General features: G+C 53.8%; 2 protein-coding genes across 10 annotated transcripts in view; both read left to right on the forward strand.

The window, feature by feature from the left end:
- LOC123369703 (maestro heat-like repeat-containing protein family member 7) overlaps positions 1-26,125 on the forward strand; it is a 422,324-nt gene that overhangs the window by 348,355 nt on the left and 47,844 nt on the right. For 4 of the 9 annotated variants that reach the window (XM_045015620.1, XM_045015621.1, XM_045015619.1 and 1 more), the window contains exons 4-5: positions 12,931-13,026; positions 14,271-14,350. In XM_045015620.1, coding sequence (XP_044871555.1) covers positions 12,931-13,026; positions 14,271-14,350 — 176 coding nt within the window. Of the gene's footprint in view, positions 1-2,922; positions 3,055-5,877; positions 6,141-6,473; positions 6,976-8,205; positions 8,343-9,350; positions 9,449-12,930; positions 13,027-14,270; positions 14,351-26,125 lie in introns of those variants that run through there. The other 5 variants (XM_045015625.1, XM_045015624.1, XM_045015626.1 and 2 more) reach the window with 5 other exon arrangements.
- On the forward strand, positions 16,007-20,062 carry LOC123369716 (maestro heat-like repeat family member 5). Its single transcript, XM_045015643.1, has 3 exons — positions 16,007-16,592; positions 18,557-18,661; positions 19,822-20,062. The coding sequence occupies exons 1-3, from the start codon at positions 16,413-16,415 to the stop codon at positions 19,987-19,989; spliced, it is 453 nt and encodes a 150-aa protein (XP_044871578.1). The 5' UTR covers positions 16,007-16,412; the 3' UTR covers positions 19,990-20,062.

Here is a 26,125-nt window from a genome sequence, read left to right on the forward strand (position 1 = left end):
CTGCTTCTAGGAGTCACTGCCTCCCCCTGGGCCAAGATGTGACAGTGCTGCCCGTGGGAGCCAGCTGAGGTCACTCAATTAGGGTGAACTGCAAACAGAACGGGGCAGACAAACCCCAGAAGCTGGTGGTTATTCCAATACTTAGATTTACCAAGCCAGCACAGAACAGCTTCTACCATACCCCACTGGTTACTCAGAAGTTCAAACACTGCAGTTCCCTTAAAGTGACCAACCTCAAGCCTCCATCCAGACACATATGTCAGATATGATGATGATTACTGAAAATCTTCTCTCATCATATAAAAGAAAAGGTTCTTCCAATCTCAAAGAATCAGCCACATACCCAGGTCCAATTATAACTAGATCTTACCTAAAATACACGCTATAGCCAATTCTTATTAACTAAGCTAAAGTTTATTACAAAAGAAAAGCGAGAGAGTGTTGGTTAAAAGACCAATATACATACAGACTTGAATTCAGTTCTTGAGGATCAGATACATAGTAGAGGTGAGCTTGTAGTTGCCAAAAGTCCTTTTAGAAATAGTCCATAGGTTATGGTCCAATGTCCATATTCAGGGTGACTCCAGTCAGTGACTGGGGATCTCAATCCTTATGGCTTAAGGTTCCCCCTCTTGAAACCCAAAGCAGATCTGAGATGAAGTAGGATCATGTCCTAGGGTTCTTATACATTTCCAGCAGCCTTTTGGCTTGAGAAAACAATAGGCCTAATGCTCCTTCTCCCAAACCTGCTGGCAATTAACACAGGGTAATTTAGCCATTAAATAGTTCAGATACGGGTTACCACAACCTTCAAAGAGACACATAGAAAATAATACTATTTCACTCAAGCATCTTCCTAAATGTTAATATTCCTTTTTTGATCTTTAAATTAAAGCCATAGCAATAAACAAGTCTTGTTTGCTTACATCACAAGACCTGAGCAAACACCTACCCTTCTATCTCTAACAATGCAGACCTACATTTCAAAGCTCTATTCATTTACACATCTTCCTAACCAGTTTATAAAGTTCAGCCCTGGGTCAGGTTAGTCTGTGAGTTAATTAACTCTTTCTGGCCCTGTTTTTCTTCAGTGAGATATTAGATCAGACTCATAATGTCACACAAGACCCCCGCAGCAATCATCTCCTGGGGCTGCGGAGGCACTGAGCAGCTAGCAAGGCCTGAGACTCAGCTGGTGGGGAGGGGCAGGAGGCTGCTCTTAAAGCAGCTTGTGCGTTGTTGCCGTGGTGGAAGGGGAAGCAGAGATGGGGCCGTTTTACATCCCATGGCCAAGGCACCCGGCAGCTTGGGCAGGTGCAAAGAGCCGCCCGCGTGAGCTGGGAATGGGAGCTGGGGGTAGGGAGAGTTCAAGAACCCCCATTCTGCGCTGTCACAAGGAGGAGGAGCCAGGATGGAACTGATGCTCCCACTCGGGGATCTGGGGAACCCCCTGGCTCCAGCTGCATAGATACGAGGAGGGGCTCTGGCCTGGGGTCTGCACGAGCTGGGACTAGATGAGCCCAGTGGTCCCTTCTGGCCTAACGTCTGTGACTGTGGGGAGCGGAAGGTCCTGTGACGGTACCTCCCATAAGTCTTTATGAAAATAGGACATAACTGGAATATGTTTTGTGCTGCCTGTGCCATGTAACATATCTCTGTAAAGGTTATGGTCTACTATATCTAGTCATCCTATTTGGACACATCTATCATTTTGTACTTGAGGTTAAGAATATTGGCTGTATAACTTGCTTGATTTCTAAGTAAGCTTTGTGAGGCATTTGGTCAGCTTCTTTAGGAAGGAATTCGCAAGGTTAAGTACCCGATCAGGAAGCACTTGGGGAACAATGCATCTTGGAATGCTCCAGTCCCCATAAGAAGTCTTCCTGGAGACATGCAAGATATCATGTGGACAATGGCTTCTACCTGTAAAGACTGTGAGTCATGCATGGACATGTGACTTGTCCAGGTGACTCCAGGACTCCATCTTGGAGCTGGACTTTCCATAGGAGTGAGGAGGGGGATCTCCACCCACAAGAGAAAGTCTATTTAAACCCGTGGGAGACCCCTCCATTGTGTCTTCAGCTGCCTAAAGAGAGAGCCTCCCCACCCCCAGGATACTTGGAGGAAACTGGAACAAAGGGGTGTGAGTGATTGCTGGACCCAGGTTAAAAGGAGATTAGTCTGTAAAAGGGAGCCTTCCGGAACTGGTGAGGATCTTATCTGTATTCAGTGTTTGATTAGACATAGATATGTGCATTTTATTTTATTTTGCTTGGTGACTTACTTTGTTCTGTCTGTTACTACTTGGAACCACTTAAATCCTACTTTCTGTATTTAATAAAATCACTTTTTACTTATTAATTAACTCAGAGTATGTATTAATACCTGGGGGAGCAAAGAACTGTGCATCTCTCTCTATCAGTGTTGTAGAGGGTGAACAATTTATGAGTTTACCCTGCATAAGCTTTATACAGGGTAAAACGGATTTATTTGGGTTTAGACCCCATTTGGGAGTTGGGCATCTGAGTGCTAAAGACAAACACACTTCTGTGAGCTGTTTTCAGGTAAACCTGCAGCTTTGGGGCAAGTAATTCAGACCCTGGGTCTTTGTTGGAGCAGACGGGAGTGTCTGGCTTAGCAAGACAGGGTGCTGGAGTCCTGAGCTGGCAGGGAAAACAGGAGCAGAGGTAGTCTTGGCACATCAGGTGGCAGCTCCCGGGGGGTTTCTGTGATCCAACCCGTCACAGGTCCCTCCCATGACCCCGGTGGGGAAGGACAGGCTCTTAAACCCTGCGAGGCCAGAACTAGTCTGGGCTGGGGCATCCCATGGCTGGGGAGTCACACACTGGCTGGCTTGTGACTCACCTGCCCATTGTGACATGCCCCCTGCTGGCTGGCACAGCCTCATCCCCTCACTGTCAGGCTTGGCTCTGGCAGAGCGAGTGCTTGCACGTGCTACTGAGGAACGCTGAGCCAGCCGTTTCAGCTCTGCCACCGGCAGCAGAAAGTGGGTGGACCATATACACACCGGCTTCTGCCCACTCCTGACTCCAGGTAGGAGAATCTTCTATTGCCCACCTCTGCTTTTCCATTGCATCGCCAGCCACACCGAGCCTTCTGCAAGCTCCTGGCTGCCAAGTGCCCTGGTGCTGGCTGTCTAGCCCGGTGCCAGTGAGGAAGTGGGCAGCGGCATGCGCACAGGAGGGAGTCTGGGGCGGCTAAACAGAAGGGGTCGCACCAGTCAAGCCCAGAGGGGACGGAGACAAGGAGGAGGATTTAGCGGGGCTGGTGGCAAGGCATGGAAGGCGGCACAGGCTGGTAGATGAGGCCATTGGACTGGGACTCAGGAGAGATGTGTTCAGTTCCCAGCTCTGCTGTAAGTCTTCTGAGTGAGATCAGATGAGTCCCTGACACTCTGGGCCTGAGCAAACTAGGGAGAGCAAGTCCCTGCTCCATGGGGGGGTTGAGACGCTAAATTCAACAACACCCGCGTGCTCAGCCGCTGCTATGATGGGGCCAGGTAAGTGTCCAGACAGGGAGATAGCTGGTGGCCAACATGGGCCATGTGGGGGTGATGAAAGGCAAATGGGAAGAAGCATAAGAGGTGTGTGTCATGGAGTCCCTGGGCAATACTCTGGAGCTGCTCCCTATGAAGCCAGTCAGGAGTCTAGGGAAGTCTCCTCTCTGTGAGCAGGCTCTTCTGGGCCAGAAGCTCACAGGGCTTCCAGCTTCCTGGGTCTGACCTTGGAGCATTCAGCATCCTCTGCCCCTCCTTGTGCTTCCCACAGTGAGTCTGCCCAGGCAGGGTCCTAGAGAAGCCAGAGGGTCCTGCACCCCCACTTCGCAGTCAGATGGGACTCTTAGCCAGCCAGTAAAATAGAGGTTTATTAGATGACAGGAACACGGTCTAAAACAGAGCTTGTAGGTCCAGAGAACAGGACCCCTTAGCCGGGTCCATTTTGGGGGGCAGTGAGCCAGACACCCACATCTGCACTTCACTCCTCATCCCCAGCCAGCTCCAAACGGAAACTCTCCAGCCCCTGCTCTCTGGCCTTTGTCTCTTTCCCGGGCCAGGAGGTCACCTGATCTCTTTGTTCTCCAACACCTTTAGCATCCCCTTGCAGTGGGGAAGGGCCCCGGCCATTAGCTGCCCGGAAACAGTGTCAGCCATTTATGCACACTGGCCTTTATCCCACCACCTAGAGACTTAAGAAATGCATAGGGGAAACTGAGGCACCCCTACAGTATTCAGAGGCAACATTAAGAACAGTCCCACTTTGTCACAGTGAGAGAGTTGGAGAGTCTGTGGGAAGCCCCCTCTCTTGTGAAATCAACCACCCCCAGACAGTGTGGGTCCTTCGCAGGCCTGAGGGTGCTGATCCGGGCTTTGCGCGCTACCCAGGGCTCTAATCCTGGCTCATTCCCAGGAAGCTGGGAATGTGAGTGGTGGAGCTGCCAGCTCTGGGCATCTCCCTTCCCAGCACGAGATTGCCTTGTGGCGGGGGGTAAGCCCACCCCAGGAGCTGCCATTTGTTGGCCTCTTCCACAGAGCGCTGGAGTCTCAGCCACTCCAGATCGGGGGGAGGGGCCAGCTGTGAATTTGGAGCCAGATCCGGGTTTGGATCTGAATCCGCCGGTGCTGCGGAGCGTTCAGATGTGGGGAGCTAGCTCCTGCCCACACCATAGCACAGCATGCCACTTCAGCCAGCCACCTGCCAGGCTCTGGCAGCGCCCTGTGTGGAGCTGCTGCTGGGCCCTCCAGAGCCGAGCTGCTGCTCCTCCTCTCTGCTGGCCAGCCAGCCGCAGCTCCTCAGCACCTGCCCGCTCAGCCCCACCTCAGTGCGCCTGCCTCCCCAATCTCCTCCCTGGCGCTGCACCTCGCCCCCTGCACCTGGCATGTCAGTACCCAGCGGGGCCGGGAGCCAAGCGCCCTGGGAGCCATCTGTAAGGGGCTGAGTCCCTCCTGTGCTGGGCTCCAGCCAATCCACAAGCCAGGAACTGGCCTTGTGACTTCCAGAGCAGCTATATCAGTCTCACAGCAGCAGCTCAGTCTGCTCAACATCACTCCAGGGCCAGGAACTTGCTCCTGCCAGACAAAGGCAACAGTCTGAGACCCAGGAGACCCATGGTCATTTCCCAGCTCTGACACAGATACTCTGCGTGGCCTCGGGCAAGTCCCTTACTCCCTCTGTGGCACAGTTCCCTGTCTGTTCAGTGGGGGGTAGCAGCCAGGCCCTGCCCTGCAGGGGGTGGTTAGATTAAATGCAATCGAGGTTGGGCAGTGCTCTGATGCCACGGGGATGAGGGCCAGGATGGTGCCTAAGACAGACCAAAAGCAAGAGGGAGCTACAGAGCCGGTGGTGAGAGGGTTTTGGCCTTTGACAATCTGCTCTGGGTGCCTGGGCTGTCAGACCCCAGCCAGCCACTGGCATTGCCAGACTTCCCTGAGCTATGGTGCTGCTGCTTTCCCTGCTTCTAGGAGTCACTGCCTTCCCCGGGCTGAGACCCCCGCAACAATCATCTCCTGGGGCTGCTGTGGCACTGAGTGGCTAGCAAGGCCTGAGACTCAGTTGGGTGGGAGGGGGGGGCTGCTCTTAAAGCATGGGCTGGGAGCTGGAGGAGGAGAGAGTTCGGGAACCCCCGTTCTGTACTGTCACGAGGAGGAGGAGCCGGGATGGAACTGATTCTCCCACTCAGGGATCCATCCGGCAACCTCCTGGCTTCAGCTGCATGGATGCAGGGAGGGGCTCTGGCCTGGGGTCTGCAGGAGCTGGGGCTAGACAAGTCCAGCGGTCCCTTCCAGCCGAACGTCTGTGACTGTGGGGAGTGGAAGGTCCCTCCCATGACCCTGGTGGGGAAGGACAGGCTCTTAAACCCTGCGAGGCCAGAACTAGTCTGGGCTGGGGCATCCCATGGCTGGGGAGTCACACACTGGCTGGCTTGTGACTCGCCTGCCCATTGTGACATGCCCCCTGCTGGCTGGCACAGCCTCATCCCCTCACTGCCAGGCTTGGCTCTGACAGAGCGAGAGCCGGCACGTGCTGCTGAGGAACACTGAGCCAGCCGTTTCAGCTCTGCCACCGGCAGCAGAAAGTGGGTGGACCATTTAAACGCAGTCTTCTGCCCACTCCTGACTCCAGGTAGGAGAATCTTCTATTGGCCACCTCTGCTCAGCCACTGCCCTGATGGGGCCAGGTAAGTGTCCAGACAGGGAGGCAGCTGGTGGCCAACTTGGTCCATGTGGCAGTGATGAAAGGCAAATGGGAAGAAGCATGAGAGGTGAGGGAGCTGGAGAGTCTGTGGGAAGCTCCCTCTCTGGTGAAATCACCCACCCCCAGACGGTGCGGGTCCCTCGCAGGCCTGGGGGTGCTGATCCGGGCTTTGCGCGCTATCCGAAGCTCTGATCCTGGCTCATTCCCAGGCAGCTGCGAGCGTGAGTGGTGGAGCTGCCGGCTCTGGGCATCTCCCTTCCAAGCACGAGATTGTCTCTGGGGGAAGCCCACCCCAGGATCTGGTGTTTGTTGGTCTCTTCCACAGAGCGCTGGAGTCTCAGCCGCTCCGGATCAGGGGGAGGGGCCAGCTGTGAATTTGGAGCCTGATCTAGGTTTGGATCTGAATCCGCCAGTGTTGCGGAGCGTTCAGCTGTGGGGAGCTAGTTCCCGCCCGCGCCACATCACAATGTGCCACTCCTGCCGCCCCAATCTCCTCCCTGGCTCTGCACCTCGCCCCCTGCACCTGGCATATCAATAGCGAGCTAGGCCTGACCACCTCCATCACCTTTGCTGACCCCATCACTTCCATAGGGAATGGCACTGAGGATGCCAGGGGAACAGGCATTCTCAGGTTGCCAGGAGCCATTGTTCTATTTACCAAGACAGTCCGATGCCAGGACAGTGCCCCTGAGCTCTGGAGAGGGCTAGGGCTGCATTAGGACACCTGCCGTGCAGCTGCTGGAGAGTCAGCAGGAGACATTGAGTGAGGAATGGAGCCCCCCAGAGCAGGGGCCATTTAGGAGACCCATCATGGGGGGAATCAGGCCTGGGATGCTCTCCAGCGGCTGCTGCCACACAGGCCTTGGAGAGATGAGCCGTGAAACCCCCAGAAAGCGTGGCCCCTGGCACACAGCTTTGTAGCACTGGGACCCCATATACATGAGCCGCCATCCAGCAGGGCCTTGGGCCAGCCCCACCCTCTCCCACTGCCCCACTCTGGGAGGCCAGGGAACAGTTCACAACTTTGCAATGACCAGCTGCAGGGATCCTGGCGGGCCCTGGTATGGTTTTAGCAGCATTTTCAATGTTCGGGAAAAGTGAGATCTGTGCAATAGGCAACGTTGTTCCATCTGGGCACAAGCCAGCTCCTGTGCCCACAGGAGCTCTCACAGCTCACACTGAACCAGGGACAAAGGGGGCAGGAGGTTGGAAGAGAAGGTGCCAGCCTGGGACCCAGGAGACCCATGGCCATTTCCCAGCTCTGCCAGAGATAGTCTGCGTAGCCTTGGGCAAGTCCCTTATTCCCTCTGTGCCACAGTTCCGTGTCTGTTCAGTGGGGGTAGCAGCCAGGCCCTGCCCTGCAGAGGGTGGTCAGGATAAATGCAATTGAGGTTGGGCACGTTGGAAGAGAAGGTACCAGCCTCTCTGCTGCTCTCCCACCTTCTGCTCCTGCCCTTTCACCGGGGGGGGGGGGTGAGCAACTCCTGCTGCTCACGAGCCCGCCCCAGCTGCCCCACCCCCCTGGCCTCGCCCACCTGGGAACTGCCATGGCCCCAATATTCCTGGGGGAAGGGATTAGGGTAATTTCCCTGGGCAGGAAGAATCCTGAGTGGCTGGATCCAGCCTGTCTGCTGTGCAGCTTGTGAACCAGCAGAAGGAGAGGTGGGAGTGACCCAGGGAGGCCGTTTGGCCTGCGGGATGGGGTGCTGGCTGGGCATAAGGAGACCTGGGTTCTAATCCTGCCTGTCCTGCTGACTGGCTGGGTGACTTTGAGCACATCCCTTCACTTGTTTCCCTGCTGGCTGCCTTGGCTAGTTAGAGTCTGAGCCCTGTGGCCCAGGGATTGTCTGCAGCACCTGGTGCAACAGGGCCCTGATCTCAGCTGGCATCTGTAGGCGCTGGTGGAACAGAAATAATTGGGCTGGCCCTGATGCTGAACGGGGCAGTCACCTCTCGTCACTCACAAGCAATGCCTTGTCCTGGCTTCTTGCAGGATGGCTGAAGAAGCCCCCAAGGACTCCTCAATGCCCATCGGTGCCTGGGTGGAGAGGAAACCTGCCCCATGGGAGAGTTGGCAAAAGATCCCACAGCAGAAGCAGGAGCTGTGTGTGCCTCAGCCCTTCCGTGCCAGTGAGTGGGTACCTCCTGGGTGGGCGGAGGGGGCTGCAGAAATGGCCGGGGCCATGGCCCTGCATTGCGGTGGGGCTTGGCCCCTCTGGGGGTTGGGTGGCAGGACTAGGGTGTCACTGGGGGGAGAAGACTCCATAGACCTTGTATTGCTCTGAGCTGCCATGAGATGGAGAGACAGGAAAACCCCGGCAGGGGGGAATGGCCCCTCCTGCTGGCAGCAGCTGCAGCCTCTAGAGCTGATTGGGGCATTAGAAACGGCAGCCGAAGCATGGGGTGGAGACTGACTGAATCGCCCACCCTGATCTGTCACGCTGCAGGGTTGGAAGATATTTTCCACCCGTCGAAGGGGCTGCTTGGTGCAGGGTGGGTTGTTAAAGCCTAGGATTGCAGGGCACCGGCCAGAGCATAAGATGCCCCCTGGTGTTGCAGCCCCATCTGCTGGCTCCTTTGTTGCATGTCCCAGCACAGGGCATTTGGGGGGGAGGGTTGACGATGGGAGCCCAGTGCCTGCCCAGGTTACACCCGATGGCTCTGGCTGGCTGTTGTTGGCGGCAGGAGAGGCAGTCAGAACAAGCAGAACGGGCAGGCTCTGGGTACCCATATCTCACACAGACTGGGCAACTGTTCCCTCTCCTACACGAGGACCAGAGCAATTCACTGCCAGTCCCTCTGCCCCCTCCAGCAATGGCCTGGAGAGTTGGGACACCACTCATGGCCTGACATCATCCCTCCTTCCAGATGTGACGCTCTCCAAATCCCCAGACTGAGCCTGCATGCTGGGCGGGGAAGTGGGGTGGCTGTTGGGAACCAGGGCTCTGACTGGATCCTTGCTGGGCTGGGCAGCAAAGAGGTGAGGAATCCAGGAATCGCTGTGCCAGACCCTGCTGTGCATGGGGGCTGCTCCCCTGCTGGGGCGGGAGTGAGGGGTAAGGGTTTTCTCTAAGATCTCTGTCACCCAGCCTGCAGCTTGGCAGACCCAGGTATTACCACCGCTCTGTCTTTGATCAGATTCACCATCCTATTGCAACGCCTGCTTTAGGAGGATAGACTGGGAGGAGAAAGAGGCCCTGGAGAACATCAACGCCTTTCTCACAAGCAATGAACAGGTACTAAGAGCCCTCCTCTGACCTGTCAGCTAGTGCCCTGTCCACATGCACCATCCGCCCTTCTCCGGGAGATGCATGGATTCTAAGGCCAGATGGGACCACTGTGACCTCCTGTATAACACAGGCCAGAGACCAGCCCCCGAATAATTCCTGTTGAAACTAAAGTATCTTAAAAATGTCCTGCCTTGAGTTACAAAAGGTCACCCACCATGCCACTTGCTCAGTTGTTCCAATGGTCTATTACTTTCTCAGTTAAAAACGTACATTTCCAGTTTGAATTTGTCTACTTTCAATTTCCAGCCCCTTTGAGGTGCCACCTGATGTATCGGGATACCACTGAGCCCGCCTGTTCTGCCAGCCTGGGCCCCCTTTACCTTGTCTTGCTGGGCTTGGGCAGGGACACCCAGAGGGGGGGAAAAGTGGGGCAATTTGAACCAGGCCCCGGGCCACGCAGAGGCCCCCACGAGAATGCCGGAGGCTCCCTCCGCCTGCCCCCATCCCCCGGCGCCTCAGCGCACCCCCTCCAGGAGTGGCCCTGGACAGAACTAAAGCAGCGTGGCTTGGGCGGGGCCTGAGCTCCTCCCGCTTGGAGCCACATGGTAAGGGGGCGGGGCCAGAGCGCCTCCCGCTTGAGCTGCATGGTAAGGAGGCATGGCCTGAGGCATGGCCTGAGCACCTCCGGCTCAGAGCCACATGGTAAGGAGGCATGGCCTGAGCCCCTCCTGCTTGAGCTGCAAGGTAAGGGGGCGTGGCCTGAGCACCTCCCGCTCAGAGCCGCATGGGGTAAGGGGGCGGGGCTGTGAGCTCAGGTCCTGATGGAGCCAGGCTGCTGCAGTTCTGTCCAGGGGCCAGGAAAGCTCCTGGACGCGGCACGCTCTGAGGCTCTGGGAGAGGGGGGAGGTGGGAGTAAGCAGCATGGTAAGCCCCTCTGAGCTGGACACCCTCCTGACAGGCCCCCCAGCCCTGAGCCCAGCTCCCCACCCAGCCCTGGGCAACAGCAGCGCCACCCCCAGGCAGCGCCGGCCCATTGGCACCAACCATCACCATCACCCAGCAACAGCCCATTATGTAATTGCAAATGTATATATACTGTCAAGGTTCCTTCTCCACTCTGAACTTTAGGGTACCGATGTGGGGACCTGCATGAACACCTCTAAGCTTAACTACCAGCTTAGATCTGGTTTTGCTGCCACCACTCCTAAATACTAACTCCCTTCCCTAGATAGTCTTGAGAAACTTCTTTACCAAGTCCCTGGTGAACACCGATCCAATCCCCTTGGATCTTAAAACAAGGAAAAAATCAATTAGGTTCTTAAAAAGAAGGCTTTTAATTAAAGAAAGAAAGGTAAAACTCATCTCTGTAAAATCAGGATGGAAAATAACTTTACAGGGTAATCAGATTCATAGAGCCCAGAGGAACCCCCTCTAGCCTTAGGTTCAAAATTACAGCAAACAGAGGTAAATCCTCTTAGCAAAAAGGAACATTTATAAGTTGAGAAAACAAAGTTAAACCTAACACGCCTTGCCTGGCTGTTACTTACAAGTTTGAAATATGAGAGACTTGTTCAGAAAGATTTGGAGAACATGGATTGATGTCCGGTCCCTCTTAGTTCAAAGAGCGAACACCACCAAAACAAAGGGCACAAACAAAAGCCTCCTCCCCGCCCCCAAGATTTGAAAGTATCTTGTCTCCTTATTGGTCCTTTGGGTCAGGTGTCAGCCAGGTTACCTGAGCTTCTTAACCCTTTACAGGTAAAAGGATTTTAGTGTCTCTGCCGAGGAGGGATTTTATAGTATTGTACACAGGAGGGCAGTTCCCTTCCCTTGATAGTTATGACACACACATTAAAGCATTGAATGTTTTAAAATCATGTATTTCGTGTATACCTCTACCCCGATATAACACTACTCAATATAACACGAATTCGGATGTAACGCGGTAAAGCAGTGCTCTGCGGGGGGTCGGGCTGCGCACTCCAGTGGATCAAAGCAAGTTCGATATAATACGGTTTCACCTATAATGCGGTAAGACTTTTTGGCTCCACAGGACAGTGTTATATCGAGGTAGAGGTGTATTTTCAAATTATTAAAAATTAATTTTTGAATGTATTTCACTGGTTATTTTTTACATTTCCAAATACATGACACTATAGTATTGCAACTATTTTTTTATGGAAGGGGTCCCTGAAATTGCTTTGCCCCAGCCCCCCGAATCCTCTGGGCAGCCCTGGGCTCAGTTCACAAGCCACTTTCAGCCATACACTCAGGCAGGGCCACGCCCAGCTGCAGAAAGACACAGACCCTGAGATCAGCTGTGGGAAGACTCAGCTGAAGGGGCTTGTGCCAGTACTCTGGTGCCCAGCTCCTTTGGAGTACAGACCCAAAGGTTTTATGAAATTTGCCTCCTCCCTTGATGTGGAGAGAGGCATGCACAACTCTTTGCCCCTCCCCCCAGTTACTAATTGTACACACTGGGTTATGGGATAAACAAGAAATAAGATTCTTAACTACAAGAGGTAGATTTTAAGTGGTTCTAAGAGATAGCAAACAGAACAAGGCAGATTACCTTAGTAAATAAACACAACATACAAACTAAGCTTTCCACACTAGATAGATAGGATCTACACTAGCAAATTCTCAGGCTGGCAGATTCTTAAGATTCTTTGCTGTGCAGCTTGGATTTCCCAGGTTTTCTTACACAGGTTAGGAATCTCTCTCCAGCCTGAGACCATCACTTCTCATAGCTCAATCTTTGTCCCTCAGGTGTTTCCAGGTGTCTTATTGCAGGGATCGTGAGGTCCCCCCGATGTCATTGTTCCCCTTTTATCTCCTCTTCCCACCTGCTGGAAAACTCTTTTGCTGCGACCTGGGTCCAACAGTTCCCACTGTGTAGCGTTATCTCGAAGAGGTTTCTATGCTGTTTGTGTGCATTTCCTCAATAAGCCATTGTTTGGCATTTTTACTGTTGTATCTGATAGGCTGTTTTGAACCTCACAACGTGTTTCAGGAACACATACATAGCTGAACTTCATAACTGCACATACAGCGATAGCACATACAATCCAACGAGACATTAATGTCTAGCAGATAAAGACTTTTACAATACCTTACAATATGTACTTTGTACAAAACATATCCTAATGACATGACAGTGGCGAATATTGGGGTGTCAGGGTGTCCCACCCAGATGTTCCTCCCACTCTGTCAAGCCCCTACTAACACTGTCTGGCTGCTTAGCTGCCATGTTGCAGTTCCTCTCTGGACACCTACCCCGTGAGATCTGCTCCCTCTCTGGTCCGGTTTCATACAGAGCTGCCCTGCCCTCCCCAGATAGTCACTCCTGTTGCCAGATGAATGGCCTTCTGCCATTTGGGATATCAAAGCCTGAGCAGCACTGGGGGGAAGCTTTCTGACATCTCTTCCACTAGCAGCTCCTTTCCACGCTAACCTTCCTGTTTGTGTCTAATCTCTGCGGGGCGTAGGACGAGGCCAAGAAACTCAAGTTCTTGGATTCCATCAGCACCCTCAGCAGCCTGCCTGCTTTTATGGACAAAGGCCTGCTAGTGGAGAAGATAAAGGTGAGTAAAACACACACTGGGGCTGTGTTACTTGGCGGGTTTAGTGACTGGCCTGGAGATCTTTGCAGATTTGTCGAACTTCAGCTGCCAATCATTGGATCGAGTCAGACTGAAGAGCCCATTATCCAGTATTTGCTTCCCCTGTAGGTACTTACAGACTGTCATCAAGTCACCCTGTAACTTTCTCTTCGTTAAGCTGAACTGATTGAGCTCCTTGAGTCTCTCACTATCAGGCATGTTTCCCAGTCCTTCAGTCACTCTTGGGGCTGTTCTCTGACCCCCCTCCAATTTATCAACATTCTCCTTGAATTGTGGGCACCGGACCCGGACACAGGATCCCAGCAGCGGTCGCACCAGTGCCAAATACAGAGGGAAAATAACCTCTCTAACAACTGGAGATTGCCCTGTTTGTACATCCCGGGATGGCATTAACCCTTTTGGCCCCAACTTCGCACTGGGCGCTCATGGGCAGCTGATTACCATGACTGCCAAGTCTTTTCCAGAGTCACCGCTTCCCAGGTTAGAGCCCCCCATGCTGTGGGTGTGGCCTGCCGTCTTTGTTCCTAAACATATAACTGTATTGAAACGTAGATTGTTCCCTTGCACCCAGCTTCCCAAGTCACCGGGTCGCTCTGTGTACGCCAGTCTCCCTGCCCAGAGCCCCAACACTCCGCAGTCAGTGCCCACTAGGGAACTAGCAACAAATCTGCTCCGTAGATTTGGAAAGTCTTTGCTCTCCAGCGCTGCAGAAAGCTTTCCAGAGCTAACCTCCCTTCCCTGAACGTGGGACAGCGTGGGCTGGTGGGTGGTCCAGTGGGCTGGGCTCAGCACACCGGGGTTCTACTCCCAGTTCTGCAGTAAGACCTTGGGCAAGTCACTTCCCCCTCTGTGCCTCAATTTCCTTCCCATGCCTTGTCTCGTCTAGTTAGCTCGTGAGCTCTCTGGGGCAGGGACTGGCTCTCACTGTGTGTGTGCAGCACCGGGCACAAGGGAGCCTGATCTCAGGTGGAGTCCTTGGGTGCTAATGCTGATGGAGCCTTTGCAGAGCACTGGCACGTGACACTGGGACACTGAGCACAGGCCCTGCACTGCGCTCCCTGGCTGGAGCCCTGCACACCATCAAGCCTGCAGTAGGACGACCTGGCTGCTGAGCCCACGTGTTGCAGGCCCTGCGCTTTGCTCCCCTGTCGGAGCCTTGCAGGAGCTTGGAGCCCAGCTGGCATTTCCCCACATTGTCTCCTCAGGAGCTGATTGATCACGAGTCCGTCGACTCCCTGACCGGCGTGATGCGTCAGCAAGCAATGCTCGCCATCATGAAGCTGAGGTACCCAGCCTGCCCGGCCCAGCCCCAGCCAGTGCTACATGCAGCCAGACATGCCAGCCACTTGGCATGGCCAGTTTTCCAGGGCATTCCCCCCTCTGCTCCTCCCCCATTTTCTGATTCCCCCAGGAAATGTGGCACCAGATGATGGTGCTGGTGCATGTGGACTGGCACCAGTGGGTAGGTGGTGGAGGATCCTTCGGTGCCTGGTGACCTCTCCACGTGGCCTTATGAAGATATGGGGGAGGGGGCGTGGAAGGCAGGACCAGTCCCCTCTGAGGGGAGAGGGGCAGTTAGGTGCTGCTGGAGCGGAGCGATTGGAGTCAGTGCCAGCTGCGTCACACTGGCAGCTCAGCGACTCCCAGTGGCTGAGAGGCTGGGCAGGCTGAGCCCTGGCACTTGGCACTGCCTGTGCCATGGGGGGCTCTCTCTCAGTGCCGCTAGTGCCCTGCTCTGAGCTTCCCAGAAGCCTGCCCATCAGGCGTCTGGAAGGTGATGGATGCTGCGGGCTGGAGCTGGGCTCTCGCTGTTGGCTCAATTCGTTCCCCAGGAATGGGAAGGGGAGGTGGGGCAGGAGCTGAAGCAACTCTCCCCACTGAGCACTGGCTTCCTGACAACGGGGCAGGCGACGGCATTGGCCATGATCGCGTCTCTGCCGGGGTGAGAGGGGGCGGGATTTGCGTCAGCACTGGGCGTAGCTGTTCCTCACTGGCTGCCGCCTGCCACGAGGGGCACGGCTCTGTCCTGCAGGGGCAGCTCAAGTAGTCACCTGGCACCTCATTGCATGTGCTGGGGCCATGCTCTGGCAGTGGGGGTGAAGAGGTTAATGCTGTCTGGGCTGTCCCCACCTTCCTGCCCCCCTGCACACAGCTGTGTGCCCTGTCCAGCAGGCTGAGAGCAATGGGCAGGGGCAGGGCTTAGATCCCTGCTTCGGTTCTGCCCGGCTGCGGGCTGATGCAGCATCTCTCTGCTGGCCCGGACTGTGCAGCCGCAGTGCAGACGGCTGTGGTGGGAGGGTCTCCTGCCCCCAGCGGGGCAGGACTGGCAGGCTCCTCTGCACTGTGGCCGCTGGGTTCAGAGGCGCTTTGGTGCCAGCAGGCTCTAGTCTCCCGTCCATGCCATTTGCAGGATGTTGTTTCTCGGTGAAGCGCAGCGATCTCTGCCCCAGCCGGTGAGTGCTGGTGGGGTCACAGCAGACAGCTGCAGGCTACACTAAGTCCCTGCCTGCTGGTATGAGAGAAGGCAGCACCAACTCCTTCCACCCCCCCCCCCCTTGGCCTGTTCTCATCTGCCACCTGCCAGCTGGAGCCCCCACAGGTGTTTCCATGTCCTGGGAGCCTGAGGGCAATATTAGCACATCAGTCCCGCCTCAGACCCCAAATCCGCATGTGTCTCTTCTCTTAGCAAAATGAAGCTACCGTGGCTGGTCCTGACACGACCCACCCTGCTCGCCACCTGCTTCTCCCGCATCTTCTCCCTGCCTCCGGCACACACCATGGAGGAGGTGGAGGCTGCTCTCTGCACCAAAGTAAGCCCCAAACCGGCCATGTTGAGCCGTCCCAAACCGAGTGGGAATCCTGCCACTCGCTCGTGTACTGTCCCCTAGGTTACCTGGCACTGGCATAAGAGTGTAATGATCACAGCTCCCCGACAGGACTTCAGCACAGGACCTGCAGCACCAAAGCACAGGCCCCAAAGCACAGGCCCAGATAAAGGAGTAACTCCCTCCTAGGGTAGCAGTAGTAGGCATTTATCCTTCACATGCACCGACAATTAGTGGGGAACAGACACTCCCTTCACAAGCACATTCATCCCCCATGCGTGGCTGGGGGCACAGGCCTGAGATCGGCTGCTTCAGGTGCACATAGGCCAGGGGAGCCGAAGCTTGGCTGGAAATCTGCCCTCCAAATGTGGAGTCCTGTCTGACTCTCCCAGTGGGATAGACTGTGTGCAGTGGGCTTTCTGGGGAGAGCAAAGACAGGTGGGGCCCTGTTGCCAGGAGGAGTTTGTAGTAGGTCCCCTGCGGGTACAAGTGAGTGGGTGAGCTGTAATACCAGGGGCTGCTATGACCTGGGGGGGTGTCACACGCCAGGGCATTGGTTCATCACCTGGCTGGGTAACTCCACTTGCTCTGGTTTCTCCTCTGCTCTGCACGCAGACTCTGAAAACCATGGATGAGATGCTGAAGGCCTTGGTGTGCAAGGATCAGGAGCCCAACCTTCTGGCGCTGCAAATCATCTTGAAGGTCTGGAGGCGTGGGGGCAGGAAGGGGACTAGTTCTGTAGCTGGGGTGGGGCTCAGGGACCAAGGCTCTGTTTAATCCCAAGCATGGGACACCCCCGTGCCTTCGGCTCCTCAGAGTACGTTCTCTACAAAGGTTCTTGGGCTGGAGGGCCAAGTGCCCCCACTATATCTGAAAAAGTCTGTATGGGGTGGGGGTGGAGGAGCGTGGGCGGGATCTGCTGTGTTCTCCACTGAGCCCCAATGTGAACCTGGTATTCCTTTGTGTTCACCATGGGCCCCACCAACCTGGCCAGAGCCCGGAGCTAGATTCCCCCAACATTCTAGTTCTGGGGCCACAGGAAGTAGATTCTGTGGGTCGTTTGTGCTCCCAAAAGAGGGAAATGTCCTTGACAGAGATTCGGTCTCCTCGATCCCAGAACCTGGGAAGAGGGAATCACAGAAGTGCAGGGCTGGAAGGGATCTCAAGAGGTCATCTACTCCACCCCCTGCACTGAGGTAGGGCCAAGCATTCCTAGACTGTCCCTGTTGAGTGTTTGTCCAGCCTGTTTTTTAAAACCTCCATGATGGGGAGTCCACCACTTCCCTAGGTAACCTGTCCCAGTGCTTAGCCACCCTTAGACTTTTTCCTAATATTTAACTTAAATCTCCCTTGCTGCAGATTAAGCTCATTACTTCTTGTCCTACCTCCAGGGGACATGGAGAACAATTTGTCACCATCCTCTGTATAACAGCCCTTAACGTATTTGAAGACTGTTACAGGTGCCCCCAATGTCTTCTCAAGATGAAACATACCCAGTTCGTTCAACCTTTCTTCACAGGTCAGGTTTTCCAAACTGCTGATCATTTTTGTCGCTGTCCTCTGGACTGGCCCCAGTTTGTTCACATCTTTCTTAAAGCATGGTGCCTGCAACTGGACACAGAGCTCCAAGCTATCACAATTCAGAATGGCATTTCCCTTTTTCACAACAGCATCACACTGTTGATTCATATTCAGTGTGAGATCCATGATAACCCCCAGATCCTTTTCTGCAGTACTGCCACCTAGCCGGTTATCCCCCACTTTGTTTTTATGCATTTTTCCTTCCCTAAGTGTGTTACGTCACTTTTGTTTTGACTGAATTTTATCTTGTTGACTTCAGACCAACTCTCCAATTTAGCAAGCTGATTTTGAATTCTAATCTGTCCTCCAAAGTGCTTGCAACCCCTCCCAGCTTGGTGTCATCCGCAAACTTTACAAGCATCCTCTCTTTTCCGTTAACCAAGTTCTTAATGAAAATATTGATTAGTACTGGACCAGGCACACCCCTGGGAGACCCCACTTGAGACACCCTCCCAGTTTGCTAGCGAGTCAGTGATAATTCCTCTTTGAGTATGGTCTTTCCATCAGTTGGATGCCCACCTTATAGTAATCTCATCTGGATCAGACTGGCTTAGTTTGCTTATGAGAATGTCTTGTGGGACTGTGTCAAAAGCCTTACTAAACTTCATATACATCATCATATACTGCCTGCCTCCATCCACTAGGCAAGTAACCCTGTCAAAGAAGGAAATTAGATTGGTTTGGCATGGTTTGTTCTGGACAAATCCATGGTGCTATTCGTTATTACCCTATTATCTCCTCTAGATTCTTACATACTGTTTAATAACTTGTTCAGTATCTTTCTGGGTACCAAAGTTAGGCTGACAGGTCTATAATTCCTTGGGGCCTCCTTGTTCCCCTTTCTGAAGACAGGTTCTGTGTCTGCCCTTCTCCAGTCCTTTGGGACCTCAGCCCTCCTAAAGGTTCAGCGATTGCTTTGCCTAGCTCCATCTAGGGTGAATATCATGAGGCTCTGCCAACTTGAATACATCTAACTGACCTCAATTGTCATTTATCTGTTCTCTCCCTAGTTTAGCCTGTATTCCTGCCCCCTTGTTGTTAATATTGTGTTAAGCACATCTATTGTCCCAATTTGTTTCTCTCAGGTCCTGCTCCCCTGGACTACATCCAAGGAGGTGCATGAGCGGCTGAGGGCAGTGGGAAGGATCACCTGGCTTATGGAATTCATGGGGTCTCAGTGCAAATTCCAGGTGAGCAGCCTGTGACCCTGGCCACCTCCTAACTACACTGAGCAGCCTCGTGGTGCAGCACGCCCTGGCATGGAAAACGCAGGCCTAGAATAGTGACTTAGCAAGATCCTCAGTAGGAGTCCAATCTAACGAGCCCTGATGTCGATGGGTCTGTCCTCTGACTCCAGTGGGATTTGGGTCGAGTCCCATCATTCTGTCTCCAAGGACTCTCCCCGCTGTTCCCCTAGCACCAAAGTCTGCTCCGAAGGGTCAGTGCATTTACACAGGATTGCCCTGACAGCAGCCTCCGAACCCAGGTGTCTGTTCACCCCCTTTGTCAGACGCCTGTGGGATGCTTTGGCATCAGCTCCTGCCAGGCTGCCAGATGAACGCCCCTTGCTCTGCATGCTCAGGGCCATTGAGCTGCTCCAGCTGCTCCATCCCCCCTATGGAAGGGCTTCCCCTCTGGCAGCTGGAGGGGGTCGCTCGGATGATGTGCCCCCAGAGGCTGGGTCAGCAGAACAGAATGAGGGAGGTGGGAGGGGACACAGTGAAAGGGATGGGCGGGGCCAAAGGCGCCAGAGAACTGGGGAGTGGGAGTGGGGAGGCTGTGCAGACCCCGGGAGAGGAGGGCAAGGGGCTTGGTGCCAGGTGGGGAAGAGCAGGGAGCCAGTGCAGGGGCTGCAGGAGGGGGAGACGAGAGGACAAGGCCGCAGGAGAGAGCCGGCAGGAGAGAGCAGGCAGGCTGGGGGCGGCGCGGAAAGGGAGGGCTCTGGGGAGCTCCAGGATGGAGTGAGAGAGGCAGAATGCAGAGCAGAGGAGTCCAAGGTGACCCCAAGCTCCTGGGCCTGAGGTCAAAGAAGGGAGGGGGATGGCAGAAGGGGCTGGGATTAGGAACTTGCCCTTGAGATGGAGACTGGACGTTAGTTCATTCGTTACCTGGGTCCCCACTCGGGGGTAACGTTTGCTGACTTTGCTGCCCAGATTTCTCCATCCCTGCTGAGCTTTCCTCAGCCCCTGGTGATGGGCCCCACAGCTCCTCCTGCTCTCATTGTCTCCAGTCTCTCTGCGGTGGCCTCTGCCTCCCCCTGTTCTAACCCACTGCTAGGGCAATGCCAGGGGGACTCGCTGCGCTAGGTCTGCAGGGGCGAGTGACTCCCTTTGCTCCCTCTCTCCGTCAGGAAGTGGAGGAGTTCAGCGTCCTGGGCCAGCTGGTGGGGTGTCTCACTCTGTGCTGTGCGGAGCTGGAGCAGGAGATCTGGCAATTGGCTGTGGAGGGCCTTCACCACGTCTACTCCTTCATGCTGCAGCTAAAATGTAAGAGCACTGGAGACCCTTGTCCTTCCTAAATACACTGACATGGGGTTTCCAACATGAAAAACATATTTATTGAACACTTCCACCTTTTCTGCAACCTTTTAAACAGTCTCCATCTAGTAATGAGCCTACACCACTGCTATGATTTCTTTTGTTCCTAATACACGTTTTTTAAAGAAATCCTCCTTAGTCCTGCAAGCCATGGAGTTTACCCTGATGTTTACCCTCTATCCATATTCTACTCTTCATAACTCACATAAGAATGGACATACTGAGTCAGACCAATGTTTCATCTAGCCCAGTATTGTGTCTTCAGATAGTGGCCAGTGCCTCATGTTTCAGAGGGAATGAACTGAACAGGGAAATTCTGAGTGATCCATCCCCTAACATGCAGTCCCAGCTTCTGGTAGTCAGAGGTTTAGGGACATGCAGAGTATGGGGTTACATGCCCTGATTATCTTGAACCCAATTATACTTTTAGCCTTCACAACATCCCACGGCAACAATTTCCACAGGTTGCCTGTGCATTGTGTGCACAGATACCTTCTTTTGTTTGTTTTTAACTTGCTGCCTCTTCATTTCATAAAGTGACCCCTAGTTCTCCTGTTATGTGCAAGAGTAAATAACACTTCCCTAGTCACTTTCTGCATACCAGTCATGATTTTATAGACCTCTATCATATCCCCCCTTAGTCATCTCTTGTCTAAACGAAATAGTCCCAGGTCTCTACTACAGACCTATATTGTTATAACTATATTGCTCAGGGGTGTGAAAAATCCACACCCCTGTCGGCAGGAGCACCTCTCCCACTCACCTAGCCAGCGCCTCTCAGGGAGGTGGATTAAGAGCTTGTTTGCATAGGAGCATCTTCACGTAAACTCTACAGCGCCAGTGCAGCTACGGCGATACAGTGTTTGAAGTGTAGACTTGCCCCCCATCTTTTTTATCTCTCCTCATATGGAAGCTGTTCCATCCCCCTAATCATTTTTGTTGCCCTTCTCTGCACCTTTTACAATTCTGGTATATCTGTTTTGAGATGGGGCGACCAGAACTGCATGCAGTATTCAGGGTTTCGGCGCATCATAGATTTATATAGAACCAGTGATGAGCTGCCAAAATCTTCACAACCGGTTCCCTATAAAAAGTTCTGATTTAAGGGAGGGAAGCAGAGGAGGGTCCGGGGTCCCCTGCAGGGCCTGGGGCAAATTGCCCCACTTGCCCTCCCCCCCACGGCCCTGGAGCTTGCAGCCTCCCCCGTACCTTACCTTGCCAGCAGCTCAAAGCAGCAGGACGACTCTGGAGCTCAGCTGAGCTGCCCAGCTGCTGGCCATGCTGCGGCTCTGCGGGGTGGGGGAAGCGGGGGAGAGCCCGGGGGAGACATCCTCGTGGGGCTGGGGGCCCCTGCAGGGCCTGGGCCAATTGCCCCACTTGTCCCTTCCCTCCCCTCTGGCCAGCCCTGGAGCTTGCAGCAGCCCCCTTCCCCCCCACACTTGCCGGGCTACTCAAAAAGCGGCAGCAGGACGACTCCCGAGCTCAGCTGAGCTGCCCAACTGGTGCCGGCGACTGGCCACGCTGCAGCTGGTGGGAAGCGGGGGAGGGGCCAGGGGAACCTCAGCCTCCCCAGCTGGGAATCCTGGGAGCAACAGGATGGTCCGGCCCGCGGACCGGAGTTCTTTGCCCATCTCCTGGCCCTTTAACAACCGGTTTTCCACGGAGGTCTAATTTTAGCAACCGGTTCTTGGGAACCTGTGGGAAACGGCTCCAGCTCACCACTGTATAGAACCATTATGATATTTTTCTGTTTTATTATCTATCCTTTTCCTAATGGTTCCCAACATTCTGTTTGCATTTTTAACTGCCGCTGCACGTTGACTGGATGTTTTCAGAGAACTATTTACGATAACTCCAAAATCTCTTTCTTGAGTGGTCATTTAAACCCCATAATTTTGTATGTATAGTTGGGATTATGATTTCCAATGTGCATTACTTTGCATTTATCAATATTGAATTTCATCTGCCATTTTCTTGCCCAGTCCCTCATTTTTTTTAGATCCCTTTGTAGCTCTTCGCAGGCTGCTTTGGATTTAACTATCTTGAGTCATTTTGTATCATCTGCAAATTTTGCCACCTCACTGGTTACCCCTTTTTCTGGATCATTTATGACTATGTTGAACTACACTGGTCTCAACACAGATCCTTGGGGGACCACGCTATTTACCTCTCTCCACTGTGAAAACTGGCCATTTATTCCTGTCCTTTGCTTCCTATCTTTTAACCACTGACTCATGAGAGAACCTCCCCTCTTATCCCATGACAGCTTCCTTTGGTTAAGAGCCTTTGGTGAGGGACCCTGTCAAAGGCTTTCTGAAAGTCCAAGTACACTATATCCATTGGATCACCCTTCTCCACATCCTTGTTGACCCCTTCAAAGAATTCTAGTAGACTGGTGAGGCATGATTTCCCTTTATAAAAGGCATGTTGGCTCTGCCTCAACAAATTGTGTTCACCGACGTGTCTGATAATTCTGTTCTTTCCTATAGTTTCAACAATTTGCCTGGTACTGAAGTCAGGCTTACCAGGGATCACATCTGGAGACTTTTTTAAAATTCACTCTCACATTAGCTATCTCATACAGAGGCTGATTTAAACGCTAGGCTACATACCACAGCACTGCACATAAGTCTGTCTGGATGTCTCGTGATAGTTGCAACCTTTGCACCAGGCAGGCAATTTACCATGCGGTTCTCCCAGTCATCACAAACCCAACTGTTTATATGTCTATTGATTGAATCCCCCATTACTATTTCCTGGCATCTCTTTGTAAGTGGGATTCCCGCCTTAGGAGGGGTAGCCTCAGTGTGAGAGGACATCATGACTTCATCTGGAAGGTGGGTCCCAACTATGGGATCGTCTCCCTCTGCCCCAGCTCGATGTTCTCCTTCCCCGAAACTTTCACCCTCCTCAGCAGCACAGAGGCTGTCAGACTGGGGGTGGGACTACTCTACTGCATCCCTAAAAGTCTCCTCTATGTACCTCACTGTCTCCCTTGGCTCCACCAGTTCAGCCCCTCTGGTCTCCTGGTCTCCGAGGGCCAGTAGCTCCTTGGGCCAAATGCCCACATATGCTACCTGCCCACAGGGCTGGTAATCGTACATGCTGCATTCAGTGCAATCAACTGGAGAGCCCCACGCTGCTGCTGCCCTTCTGCCTGGTTTATTTTTACTCTTCCAGGGGGTTTAGTTTGTTTAGTTTGGGGGAGGGATGGGGGAACAGGTTATTGGCCTGAGTTTACAGTATGTTTGTTAGATGTACTTTTCTCTCACACACCCTCTCTAAACTTCCTTGCAAAACTCCCGTTTGCTAACCGAAGGTCTGATTTATATTGCCTGTTGTCTGTTTCCCCTCCCTGGGTCAGCCAAAATGCCGGTGAATCACGGTGCAGAGTATCGGCAGCTCCTCGAGGACAGTCAAACTGAGAGAGCCTTCTGGGTCACCAACATCAGCAATATCACATCGGTAACTACAGTCAGTGCTTCCTGGGATTGTTGTGCCCAGAGTTATCAGGAGTCAGAAATTAACACCCTAGGAGTCAGGGGGAAGGGACAGACCCAGGATGTGACTAACCCCATTCAGCTGGGACAGAGACCTGCCTATGGCCCACTCCACCTCATAGAATAATAGACCTCAGGAAATTATCTAGTCCAACCCCTTACTCAAAGCAGGACCAACCCAACTAAATCATCCCAGCCAGGGCTTTGTCAAGCCTGACCTTAAAAACCTCTAAGGATGGAGATTCCACCACCTTCCTAGGTAACCCATTCCAGTGCTTCACCACCCTCCTAGTGAAATAGTGTTTCCTAATATCCAACCTAAACCTCCCCCACTGCAACTTGAGACCATTGCTCCTTGTTCTCTCATCTGCCACCACTGAGAACAGCCGAGCTCCATCCTCTTTGGAACCCCCCTGCAGGTAGTGAAGGCTGCTATCAAGTCATGTGCCCCAGCCCCCGCATCATTTTCATTGCCCTCTGCTGGACTCTCTCTGATTTGTCCACATCCTTTCTCTTGTGCGGGGCCCAAAACTGGACGCAATACTCCATGTGTGACCTCACCAGTGCCGAATAGAGGGGAATAATCACTTCCCTCCATCTGCAGGCAGTGCTTCTACTAATGCAGCCCAATATGCCTCCCTACATGACACATCCCAAGATGCACTGGGGCTCATCCAAACCTGATCCCAGCTCCTTGTCAGGTTTGCTGGGAGCTTCCTCAGAGATTAATGCAATAAAAGGCATCATTGCATCTGCGCATGAGCGCCAGTCCCTGCTGAGCACTAGAGAGTGTATCCGTGCTGCGCAGTATTGTGCCCCCGTGCACTGCCACGCTGGCCTCTGCCATGCATGACAGCTTCCGATTGCTGGCTGGGTACTGTGCTGCCCAGGTGCAGTAAGCCAGGCCTGTCCCGGAAGAGTGGGGTTTGCCTGCACTCCTGGCCGGGCCAGTCCTGGCTGCTAGGCCACTGACCGGATCCACCCTGGGCAGCAAAAGGGGTTTCACTGGCAGTTTGTTTCAGATTTTTGGGAAGTTCTTCGACACGTCTGAGTGCATGGACTTCGTCCTCGTTGCTCTCAACGGCATGAGAGACTCCAGCGTCCATGACGCACTGACGGCCAGGAACATGCTGCATACGATCCTGGAGGTTCCCGGCCTCAGCTTGGGGAGGGTAAGAGCTGCAGGGAGAACACCGTGCTGGGGGAGCCCATCCGTAGGAGACTCTGTCTCTGGATGCTAGGCATTATTGGGGGGCAGTTCTCTGGCCTGTGAAATGCAGGGGGTCAGTCTAGGTCAGGGGTCAGCAACCTTTCAGAAGTGATGTGCCAAGTCTTCCTTTATTCACTCTAATTTAAGGTTTCACGTGTCAGTAATACATTTTAATGTTTGTAGAAAATCTCTTTCTATAAGTCTATAATAAATAACTAAATATTGTTGTATATAAAGTAAATAAATTTTTTAAAATTTTTAAGAAGCTTCATTTAAAATGAAATTAAAATGCAGATCTCCCTGGACCGGTGGCCAGGCCCCGGCAGTGTGAGTGCCACTGAAAATCAGCTCGCGTGCCACCTTCAGCACACGTGCCATAGGTTGCCTACCCCTGGTCTAGGTGATCACCATGGCCGCTTGTGGCCTTGCAGTCTATGAATCGATAGGCTGGGAACTAGTGCTGTGTTCTAGGCCTGGGGCTGGTGAAGAGGTTCTGGGAGGGCAGATGGCTCTCAGGTGCAGCAGGTCCTTGGCTCCCCAGATCAATAGCCGTGCGAGGAAGCCAAGGCCCCCACCTCCCCATTTCCCTTCCAGGTGTCAGAGGCTGTGAAGAACATTTATAACCACCTGGACTCCATCAGCACGCCACTTGCCCGGCAGGAGCTGCGCAGGGCCCTTCTCCTGCTGGGCTACCGGTTCAGCAAGGAGGTGGTCGGAACCCTGCTGGGCTGCTCACTGTCATGTGACAGGTACGGGGCTGCGGCTACCACCACTTGCACTCTGGGTCCCCCGGACTGGTCCCGCTGCCAGAGACAGGGGAGTGCAGAACCCTCCAGAGATCTCCTGCTCCCTGCAGAACTGCTGCTTCTCCTGGAGGGTTTTGCAGGCTGGCTTGCCCTGGACACAGGCCAATCTGCAAAACCCTGCACGGCATCCCTCGGCCTCTCCTGTGGCTGACACTCAGACCTGGCCCCATGTAGCCTGCACCAGCCAACAGGGTCCTTGCAGGAGCAGGAGGGCAACAAAGGGCCGGCCGGTGAGGGGAGACCCAGCAGGCGTGCCAGTGCCGAGGGGTGCAGGAGGCTGGCAGGGCTCTGATCGGGTACCACTGGCTCTCTCCCTTTGCAGTGTTGCTGCGGAGATGTGGAAGATGCTGACATCCCAGCCCAAGACCACAAGAAAGATCCTTGGGGAGCTGGTCAGCATGCTGCAGGAGCCGGCTCGGCGAAAGCATCAGCTCTCTGAGAGACCGGCTGGCGTCCCCCCCTTGGCCGTAAGTACCAGCCCCTGCAGCAAGGGAAGGAGTGCCGTGTGTCCCCATCATGGCCTGAGGGGGTCTCTCAGTCTCCCACGGGGTATAGTCATTGGGCCAAAGAGAGAAAGAGTGTGACTTTAGCCAGTGCTATA

The sequence above is a fragment of the Mauremys mutica genome, chromosome 4 (assembly GCF_020497125.1).
Source record: "Mauremys mutica isolate MM-2020 ecotype Southern chromosome 4, ASM2049712v1, whole genome shotgun sequence".
NCBI lineage: Eukaryota > Metazoa > Chordata > Testudines > Geoemydidae > Mauremys > Mauremys mutica.